This window comes from Auxenochlorella protothecoides (assembly GCF_000733215.1).
Source record: "Auxenochlorella protothecoides strain 0710 unplaced genomic scaffold scaffold67, whole genome shotgun sequence".
Lineage (NCBI taxonomy): Eukaryota > Viridiplantae > Chlorophyta > Trebouxiophyceae > Chlorellales > Chlorellaceae > Auxenochlorella > Auxenochlorella protothecoides.
Window position 1 is genome coordinate 1 of NW_011934316.1, and position 10,193 is coordinate 10,193.

The 10,193-nt window shown below is 66.7% G+C and overlaps 2 protein-coding genes across 2 annotated transcripts in view; both read right to left on the reverse strand.

Moving 5' to 3' along the window:
• Positions 1 to 4,562: 4,562 nt before the first annotated feature.
• F751_5695 (LSM14-like protein B) lies at positions 4,563 to 8,507 on the reverse strand (the record flags this gene model as incomplete). Its single annotated transcript, XM_011401737.1, has 8 exons — positions 4,563 to 4,742; positions 5,033 to 5,167; positions 6,400 to 6,509; positions 6,767 to 6,917; positions 7,084 to 7,165; positions 7,759 to 7,975; positions 8,191 to 8,277; positions 8,420 to 8,507. The coding sequence occupies 8 exons, from the start codon at positions 8,505 to 8,507 to the stop codon at positions 4,563 to 4,565; spliced, it is 1,050 nt and encodes a 349-aa protein (XP_011400039.1).
• A 674-nt stretch (positions 8,508 to 9,181) lies between these two features.
• The window catches only part of F751_5696 (Phospholipase B-like 1), a gene marked incomplete at both ends in the record, with an annotated part of 6,431 nt that continues 5,419 nt past the window's right edge, over positions 9,182 to 10,193 (reverse strand). The window contains 3 exons of the mRNA XM_011401738.1: positions 9,182 to 9,373; positions 9,612 to 9,728; positions 9,959 to 10,084. Coding sequence (XP_011400040.1) covers positions 9,182 to 9,373; positions 9,612 to 9,728; positions 9,959 to 10,084 — 435 coding nt within the window. The remainder of the gene's footprint in view (positions 9,374 to 9,611; positions 9,729 to 9,958; positions 10,085 to 10,193) is intronic.

Below are 10,193 nucleotides of genomic sequence, written 5' to 3' on the forward strand. Positions count from 1 at the left end.
AGGCGGAGGGATGTGAGGGGGAAGGGGGTGGGATTCCATGCCTCAGCACCTGGGCGCGCGCGCTCCGCTCCACCGCCCCGGCCTCGCCTGATGCGGGAGTCGTTGGAGGTGATGAGGAGGTGCGAGGGGGAGCGGGGGAGGAAGGTGAGGCCCGTGATCTTCTTCCCGCGCGCGTGCTGGCCCCTCGTGTTCTTCACGTCTGTGGAGGATGGGTTGGGTGGAGGAGGGATGGGCCCTCGTGCGCAGCGGGCACCATGCACAGACGGCACCCCGAGGCATTGCGCCATGCGCTCCAGATCACAACACCTCGGCCGCTGCACCAGGCTCTGGGGCCGCGCCTCACGCCGCCGCCCCTCCCACCCACGCACCCAGCTGCGCCTCGTACTCCAGGCTGCTGTCCTGGATGGCGTAGAACCTGCGCGCGCAGGGCGTGGGCGCGGTACTGAGCGGCGCACGCCCAGCGCGACTCTGGGCCATGGAGACACCCTGCACGCCCACATCCCAGCCGCACTCCCCCCCCCCAACGCACCGAGGCCCCCATCCCCGCGCCCGCCGCACCACCAGCCCCCACCTCCTCCACCCCTGCCACCGTGCGGACCCCGGCGCCCACCTGCACTTGCCCTTCATGGTCCCCACCACCACTCGCAGCCCGCTGGGGGAGTAGGAGGCGGCGGTGACCATCTCGTGAACGTCCTGCCAGGACACCACCTTCTGGTCCGGGATGCTCCACAGCCGCAGCTGCATGCCCGAGGGGGAGGGGCATGTTTGCAGGGATCGTGCTCGGAGGAGCGCGAGGCTGCGCCGCCAGCCGCTGCTCACCATGTGCCTGGAGGACTGGCAAAACAGCCACAACCCCAGGTACCAGTCCACACCTTGCCGTCGATGGAGCCGGAGATGAAGGTCCGGTCGTCGGAGGGATGGAAGTCTATGGCCGTCACGAAATCGGAGTGCCTGCATGTCGGGGAAGTGTGATTGGGAAGGGATCGCAGCGGGAAAGGAGGCACACCCATCCCAGCCGGGGAAGGTATACCAAGTTCTCCCCTCATGCTGCAGGACCTGGGCTGTCCCTCCAGTGGTCGGAATCCCAGCCAACTTTCTCAGCCCCCTTGTCACCAAACCCCATCTCACGCCACGCACTTGAACACGCGGAGGCACTCGTCCATTGAGACATGCCAGAGGCGCACCGTCTTATCCATCGAGGCCGACAGCAGGAACTGTATGGTGGAGTTGTGGGGGGGACAACTTGTTGAAAAGGTGGGAGAGCACATGGAAAGGAAGAACAGCAGGATATCTGGGTACGAGCTGCGCCCTCCCCGGCTACTATATGTCCCTGCCACTGGCCTCCCCAGGCGTGAGCCCCCCCCCCCCCACCCACCTGGGTTTTAGACCAAGTCAGGTCCAGCACATCCTGCTTGTGCCCGGTGTACACCCGGTGCGGCGTGGGTGAGAGGAGGAGCGCCGGGGCCTGCGCCGCCCCGGCCCCCAGGCGGCTGACGGCAGGCGACCCCGTGCCACGCGCCTCGCCATCGGCCGCCGGCTGTGCGGCAGACAGCACCTGCCACACCCTCACCACAAAGTCCTGGCCAGCTGCGGGGCGAGTTGGAAAGCAAGGAGGGGGAGGGGTTGTTACCAGTGGAGATAACACTGGCTGGCAGGCCGACGATGGCGGCGCCCATAGCCAGACGGGCGGAGAAGGGCGCAGGGGCGGCGGCACTTGACACACCAGGGACCGGCTAGGCCTGCTCTCGAATTTCACTCCAGAGCTGCATAAACCTACTCACCCCGCACCGCCCATTCCTCCCTTCTGAAAACACAGCCTCCCTTCCCGCTCCCCTCTGCTTGCCCAGACACCACAGACGGACGCACACCCACCCACCCACCCACCCGTGGCCAGGTAGCGGCCGTTGCGCGAGAACTGCATGGACCAGATGACGCCGGCGTGCGCCTCCAGGTGCTGCATCAGGCGCACCTGCCCCGCCGCCCCCGCCCGCTTGCCGTGCGCGGCGCTGCGCACGGCGCTGCCGGGCAGGCCGTCGCCCTCGCGCTCCGGCGGCGGGTTGGAGCCGCTGCGGTGCAGCACGCTGTCCACCCCCGCCCGCAGCCAGGAGGCCAGCGACCGCGGCCGGGCAGCGGCTCCGCCGGCGGCGGCAGCGCCGGGCGCCGGCCCGGGCGCGGCCGAATCGGTGGCCGGCGCCGCGGCCTGGCCGGAGCGTCGGCCCAGGCCGGAGTAGCCCATGGCGCCCTCGAACTCGTCCAGGGTCAGCGCTCGCCCACTGAACAGGTCCCGCACCTGGCCGGCCGTGGCGTCTAGCGGGGACGGGGAGCCTGGGGACGCCCCATTGGGCCCCTGCCCGGCCTCCCCGCCCCGCTCCGCCCCGCTTTCCAGCACGTACACCGCCCCGGTATCGCGGTCCTTGATCCAGAAGCGCTGTGCGTTTTAGGGGGGGGGGCTAATCATGTGTGAGGGTGGTGATATTCTGTTGTCTGGAGCGCTTCGACCCAGGATGAAGATTCATGCGTGTCGAGGCCGGGACAGGGCCAGAGGGCTTCAGCCACGTGCAAGGAGTGGCCATGCGCAGGAGGAGGAAGGTGCCGCGAGGGAAACACGGTGTCCCCGGGCATGTACCCAGCCCGCCCATGCCCGCGGACCTTGTCCAGAGCGTACTCCGCGCCGGAGTCTAGGTCCCGGATCTTGAAGGCCGCCTCGGGGAGGGCGTAGATGCCGGTGCTGGGGGCTTCCCGCGGCGGGACGGAGAAGAGGCTGGCGCCCAGGGCCTCCGCCCCCGCCCCCGATGGACCCGCGCCGTCGGAGGAGACTGGGGAGGAGGCGGGCTTGGAGGTGGATCTGCGTGGCACAGGGCCGGCGGCTTCTGGAGCCAGTGGCTGTCGAGGTGGGGGCGTCGGGCGCTTCTTTCCTGTTCAGACCGAGGAAGAGCCGGGTGGAAGGGTCGAGCGCGGTTACATGCCAAGGACGAGTCAAGTTTGAAGGTGGGCGCCTGGGTGTGTGCCCCACACCGCACATTTTGGCGCCTTGCAGAGCTGCATCCCCCCAGTCCCACCCCCGCCCTCCCTCCTCGCGCACCCGTGGAGTCGGGACTGACCAGGGCGGACCCGGTGGAGCCATACTCTGTGGTGCCATCGCTGCAGGACCCGGGGCTGGTCCCGACCTGCAGACGACTGAGCATCGACATGCTGCTCCCACTCAGAGTTCCTTATCGTGCATGGGCTGGCAAGCACGGCATCAGCTCGGCCTGGAGCTGCACGTGAAGGGGAGCCAGGGGCCGAGACGGTTTGCCTCTTCTTACTCGATCGCAGACTTTGAGCGTTGAACAATCACCAAGAAGAATAATTGTTCGGATGTAGACACGTAAAGTTTGACAATGTCGAGGTGTGGAGCGGGAGGGGTGCACCGCGTCGGAGCGATCTCACGGACAATGTGCTGGGCGTGCTAAGGCGACAGACACGGCAACCGATGAGCTCAGCCAGTCAAACTTCACCTTGGTATGAGCATAACGTGCGTTTATTACATCCGAATTATTCGACAGAGACGGAAGAGGTCCTGCAAGTGTTCATACTGGATACTCAATGCGGTCAGAGGCCGCCAAGGCCTCTTATGATGGGCAAGGGGGTCAGGTGCACGCCACAGTGAGCTAGGCAGTACCTGACTTCAGCACACCTGGACGCACACACGCGAGCAGGAGTACATCGGGTACGGGGGATTGCAGTGAAGAAGGGCGATGTGCCCGAATGGTCAGTCAGGCGCAAAAGGGTCGGCCTGGGACGGTTGTGTAATCAGCCTGTGCAAATGTGGGAAGACCACATGTCAGAGCTTACTCTCGTCGTCAAGATCTTTCTTGGGTGTTGTCAGGCGGTGCTGGACAGTTTATTGAGGGGGCTGCCGCTCGTGTCGGTCTCAGCTTCCTCCAGAGGGCCCCGCGGGGTCCGCGCCGGGGGGCTGCTGAGGCTGCGCCAGGGTCCGGGGCCGGCGGGGAACATGGCCAGAGAACGGCGGCGGCGGGGGAATGTGCCTGCGCTGGCTCAGGCTCGAACGCAGGCCCTCTGATGGAGAAGGTGCTGTCGGAGGTGCCGCGCGAGGTCGCAAGGACGCCGGGCCGGTCTGGGTCTGGTGGCTGCTGAGCGCTCACCAGTGAAGGGGGATGGGAGGGTTGAGGGCCACCGCCGTGCCAGTTGCCAAGGGTGACAGGGGACGCGCTGGCTCCACGGCGATCAATGCAGATAAAATTTTGCCATAGTGAATGCAGGTGCTGCGCATGTGCACCTCCGCCACCACCCACCTGGTGCCAGCACCGCCTTCACCGCCAGGCGCGCCGCCCATCTGCGGCAGCGCCGCGACCTGCGAGGGCGGGAATGGGGCAATGCTCGGTCAGTCTGGGCGCTGTCTTGGCATAGAGGCACATGAGAGGCTATGTAGGGCGCAGGCAGGCGGGCTGCGGGCAGCCTGGCACCACCTCCCGCCGGCAGGCCCAGCCCTGCCCCCTGCAGCCGAAAGCACATGGGCGACCCTGCTCTTCGACCCTGCTCGCCCCCCCCCCCCACAGCTCTCAGGCCATTCCCCCCTGCTCCCCCCCGCTCACCACGGCAGCTAGGGCGTCGGTCAGCTCGCGCGACTGCCGCGTCGAGGCGTGGCTGCCCTGCTGCAGCAGCGCTGTGAGGAGCCCAGTCAGCACAGCATGCACGTCGGGCTGCACCTCCACGCCCGAGCCCAGGTGCCGCCCCAGCTCCTGCAGCGCGCGCTGCAGCAGGGCGGGCCCCGCCCCGGGCCCCCCCGCCTGGCCTGCGGCGGCGGCGCCGGGCGGCGGCCGGGCCCCTGCAGAGGGCAGCTGCAGCCGTGTGTGCTCCGACAGGTAGGGCCGCAGCGCGCCCGGGGCCATGCCCGGGGCCCTGGTGCTGGGCGTGGAAAGCGAGGAGCGGGGTGCGGGGGCGGGGCGGGGGGGGCTGGGCCCTCCCCGGCGGGGGCGCCCACCGGCAGCCGGGCGGGGAGGCGCCGCCGCTCTGAGAGCATGGCATTCACCGCGCTGTGCAGAGCAGACAGGTCGGGCGCGGTGATGCTTGAGACGGTTGACAGCTTCTGCTGAAGGGCGGCCAGCGTGGAGTGAGCGAGGCGCAGCGCGTTGTCGTAGGTTATGGAGGGAGGGGGCGCCTGATCCTGGAAGGGTTGGGGGGGAGGGGGGGGTCGCGATGGGGAGGGAGTGGTGTTGAATAATTGTACACAAGAGGATTCAACTTATCAATGCGGATGCCACCTGCATTGCCCCCAGGGCCCGTTCCTAATTGTTCACTTTCTACACATACCAACAACATGAAGATAGGGTTCTGCACCACAAACCTTAAGGCCATGGAGCAGGCTTACCCCTCCCATGCCCTGCTCTGATTGCGCCCTGACCAACTCACCCCTGCAGGTCTGGGACCTGGGGATCCATGTGCACGGCCGGGAGGCTCTGGATGACCCATCTCTGGGTCTCCTGCTTCCGTCTGCGCTTGCCGAGCTGCAGCCTCGGCGAGGGAGGGCTGGCCGGCTGGCCCACCAGCAGCACGAGTTGGACGGAATCCGGCGGGAGGGGGTGGGTCCCCATTTCGCCGCGTTCCAGGCACATTAGAGCCGGACGGGGGTGAACTGCTGTGCGCATGGGATTGGGAGGATAATTCTGACCATGAAGGTGGCCGACGTATCAGGGCCAGGGGCCACATCCAGTTTCCCCCCGTACAGTCCACCCTCGGAGGGTTGTGGGTTCGGTCGAGGCCCATCACCAATGGAAACCCATCACGGCACCGCGCGCACCTGGCCATCCGATCAGTAAATTCTAGTGGGTTTTGTGGAGTATTTCTGGCCTGCTGACGAGGCGCTTCACCGCCGTTGCCCCACACTCACGTCAACGCCCCTTAGTATGAGGAACGAGTCTCCACGGCTGTCAGGCCGCTGCGCTGATATTGGAGCTCATGGAGCACCTCATAATGTCCCATTGGAGGTGAGGATGCCCTACCGCAAATGTGTCAGGCATTCTAGGTGTACGACACGAAAGAAGGAAGGCTCCCAACTCGCCGTTCGCGAAGGCCACGTGACCGCAGTATGGCGTTACGGCTACTGCCTAGCTCGCTCTTGAGTATGGCTCCACAAGATACGTCACGTCATCGAGGCTCGTGGAAGGTTTTATAATGGCTGAAGGAGTGGACGGCCTCTTACAGAACCTGCATTCAGAGGCTCATTAGCAGCAGCATTGACGGGGTTGGAGCGCCCCCCTCGACCGCGCTGACGACCCTGGGTGAGGATATACGAGGCGATCGGGTCGGACGGGCGCAACCATACCATTGTACAAGTGAATGCGCTCCCAACTGTCACCCTCTCAATCGATCCCCGAAACAAATGTCCTCCCCGCTCACCCTGTCGCCTCGTCCGAAGCCTCCCCGCCTTACATCCCCGGTCTTCCCGAAGGTCTCAAAGTCTGTCTTGCGCTGCGCCATTGCACGCGCCCTGCCATCCGGCCGCACGCCTGAAAAGTGACAAAAATGATCATGTCTCAATGTCAAACCTTTAGAAGGACTTTGAAATCATCGAACAGGCTCCGTACTGCTCGTGCAGAAGCACCCCCCCCGTACCTGCCATTACCCCGAAGACGAGATCAATAACATTCCCAGCCCATGCGGGGGGCGCAGCATGACTGTACGGGCAGGAACTGCGCATCCGCCATCCACCCCCCCTGAGCAGGGCCCCCCCCCCCCGACCTGACAGTAAACGCCATGTACACACCGTGGGGGCCTCGGCTCAGGGCGTCACAGGACAGCTCGTCAAAAAAGTCGTCCTTTTGGTAGACCTTCTCCTTGGGCAGGGCATCAACGACCCCCTCATCGATCTTCTCCTTGGAGAACTTGGCGAGGCCGCCCTCAAAGTCAAAGTCCTCCTGCGCATGCATGGGTGGGGAGGTTGTGGGCAAGCGGTGTATGGGAGCATGAGCCCATGCGGTGCCAAGGGGTCTGAGGGGGTGGCTCCTCACATATGGAGCACAGCCCGTCCAAGGAAGCCCCACTCCCGGATGCCATCCCCGTGCGCTGCCTCCCAGCCCCCACCGGTGCTCCGGCTTGCCACGTGAACACACCCGTTCCAAAAACCCTGCCGACCACAAGCAAGGCATCAGACACGACCCCAACCCTGCGACACGCACGCTTGGTATGGGGACTGTCACGGGGGCACGGCCCCCCCGGCCCACGGGCCGGCCTCGCCCCGTTCTCTCCCGCGCCCCGACCCTGGCCGCCGCCGCCGCGGCCGCCGCCGCGCTGTTGGTGCGGGCCCCCGGGAGGGCCCCGCCCACCGCGGCCGACGTTGCTGCCGCGTGTGGGCGCCCCACGGCCGCGAGGGGGGCCCCGCCCGCCCGGCCCCCGTCCCCCCGCCGCCGCATTCGCGTAGGAGATTGGCCGCTGGTCCGCGTCGCCCCGCGTGGCCTGTGCGGGGCCGGCTGACGGGACGATCTCGATGACGGGGGCGGCGGCGGGCGCGAGCCGCCCGGCGCTCAGCACCTGCGGCCTCGCCGGGGCGGGCGCGGGCGCGGGCGCGGCCGCGGCCGCGGCCGCGGGGCCAGACTGGGCCGTGGACTGGCCCCAGGGCGAGGAACCAAAGGCCGACGCGGAGGCGGGGGCCTCCGGCACGGAGTAGCTGGAGGCGGTCGACGTGCCCCAGGCGCTGGGCACGCTGGGCGCGGGCGGGCCCGGGGCCCCGCGGCCGCGGGGCCAGACTGGGCCGTGGACTGGCCCCAGGGCGAGGAACCAAAGGCCGACGCGGAGGCGGGGGCCTCCGGCACGGAGTAGCTGGAGGCGGTCGACGTGCCCCAGGCGCTGGGCACGCTGGGCGCGGGCGGGCCCGGAGCCACGCTGCTGGAGGTGAGGATGGCGCGGTCCATCGGCGGCGTGGGCGCGGGCTCGGGGGGCGGCGGCTGGACCACCGTCAGCTCCTTGATCTCCGATCCTGTGGGGGTTGCGCGATATGGTTGGCCGGTCAGACACCCTGCGCATGCAAGCAGATCGACCACGAGGGTGTGAATGAGGGAACTGGGGCCTGCGATGCAGAGATCGCAGGGACAACGGTGCCTGCGAGAAGCAAGCCGCCAGCTGTGTACAGAACAGACCCGTGGCTGCCTTGGTTTCACCCCCACCTTAGGTCCCTAAATGCACCCGCCGTACCGTTGAACACTACATACGCATACACTTCGTCGGTGCCCTCCACCTGAGGTCCCGGGTCTCGGCGGCCTTCCGAGCCATAACAGCGGACTGCAAGCCGGGTATGGGGAGTGCGCAACCATGCTGAATGCCGTGCACCAGGTACGCACCTCCACCAGGCACACACCATGCGGAAACAAGTCCTCCGAGAAGCGGAGCCATGCCAACACGCAGCCTGGCTGCCCGTCCTCACCGTTCACGAGTGTGATGCGGGAGTTGGCCATGTCCACATGGTTCAGGACTCCCTGATACCGGACATCGCCCGAGCTCACGAGGCTCATGACGCTTCCCACCTGGGAGGGGCATGGTGTGAATGCAATCCCTAGGAGCACGGTCGTGTGGGTGCGCCAGCATGGCCACTTCCGGTCGGCCCAGCACGGAGAGAGCACACCCAGGCCCGATGCTGGGTGCACAGCACACCGCCGTCCATCCAATGAGAGTGTTGGAATGGGAATGCCCTTCCACGGCATGCGATCCTTGCACTCGGCCACTCCATCACTGCTCCGCTTGGGCCACTCACATAGGGAAGTCCATCCGCCTCCGACATCTCAAGCTCCTCTGTACCTCCTGTTGCGTCTCCTCGTTTGGGTGGTGCAAGGAGGGAGGCTCTAACCTCCAGGCATGACATGTACAGGTCTAGGGAAGACCGGATCGGTAGTTCCGTACATTTGAACGGTACCGGCCAGAGGAAGGAGCCTGCCTGAGCCAAGCTTCACATGCCCATGTACGCGCAGGGTGGTAAGAATTTCACATTTCGCATTTCACAAGCGGTGCATGTGCACTCCCAGCTGCCGCGTGATTGCCTTCATGATCCATTGAGTCTCCTCAGCCCGGGTGGCTCAGCACGCCCACAGGCTGGCGTTTATTGCAAGCCGACTTCCCTCGGCAGCAGGCTGCCAGCCACACTACGCCACGTCTGCACCAGGCACAGTGTTCCACTGCTGCATGCTGTGAGTCACATAGCCGCCGTGGCATGCAGGCACCGCTCCTCCAGCTCCTGCATGCTTCCGACGGCCATGGCCTCAAAGCGGTGCTGGAAGCGCTGCGGCATGCCCGCATGCGGCAGGCCCTGCCCCTTGAACTCCCGCCAGTCGAAGGGTGGGAGGTCGTGGCCCTCTGTGGGGCCGTTGACAGCAAAAGCCACCATCTGCGGGACGGAGGCAAGGGGTGGATGGTGACTCTGGCGGGGTGTGGGGTGAGGCAGCGCCCACCACCCTGAACACCCACACTTTGAGGCGATGGCCAATCTCCCAGGCAAGACGTCATGACGATTCATATCCATAAGAAGTCCAGTTGAAGGGGCGTCGCCGTCTCTCAGCGGCCCCGCCACCCCCCCCTGGGCATGACCCTGCAGGGCCAACCCCCCGCGTCACCCGCCAACCCACCTTGCGCGCATGCGATGCAGAGGTGACCTTGGTGTCATAGCAGCCGCGCGACAGGGGACCATCCGGGATCAAGTCGCCCCGCCCGCACACCGCGCACAGCGGGTGGCCCTCCGACAGCTGCGTCGGGGGGGGCGACACGTAAGGCGGATGATCCAGGCAGGCGGCGCTGGCTGGTGCGGCCTCTCGGATCAGATGCCGCCCGCGGACCCGCAGGCCCCCGAGCAGGCAGGCGCGCCGCATGGATCCCCACTCGCCACCGTACAAACGCCATGCCCCGGCCCCCGCCACCACCTCCTGCTGCTGCACAGACCAAGCACCAGCCGCCATCACAGCCGACCCCAGCTCACCGGGTCGTGCTGCCAGTTGTTGGAGCGCATCAGCCCGGCCATGCTGCGCACGCTGTGCACGTTGGCCTGGTCGCGCCTGAAGATCTTGGCCCGTGGACTGGTCTCGTAGGACAGCCAGTGCGTGACCTGTTGGGAGGTCGGGGGGGGGGGCATTGGGGAGGATCTGACGGGATGGCGTCACCCGTCGGCCCGCCCTGCGGGGGCTGGGGCTGCAGTGGCAACAGGTTGCTACGGG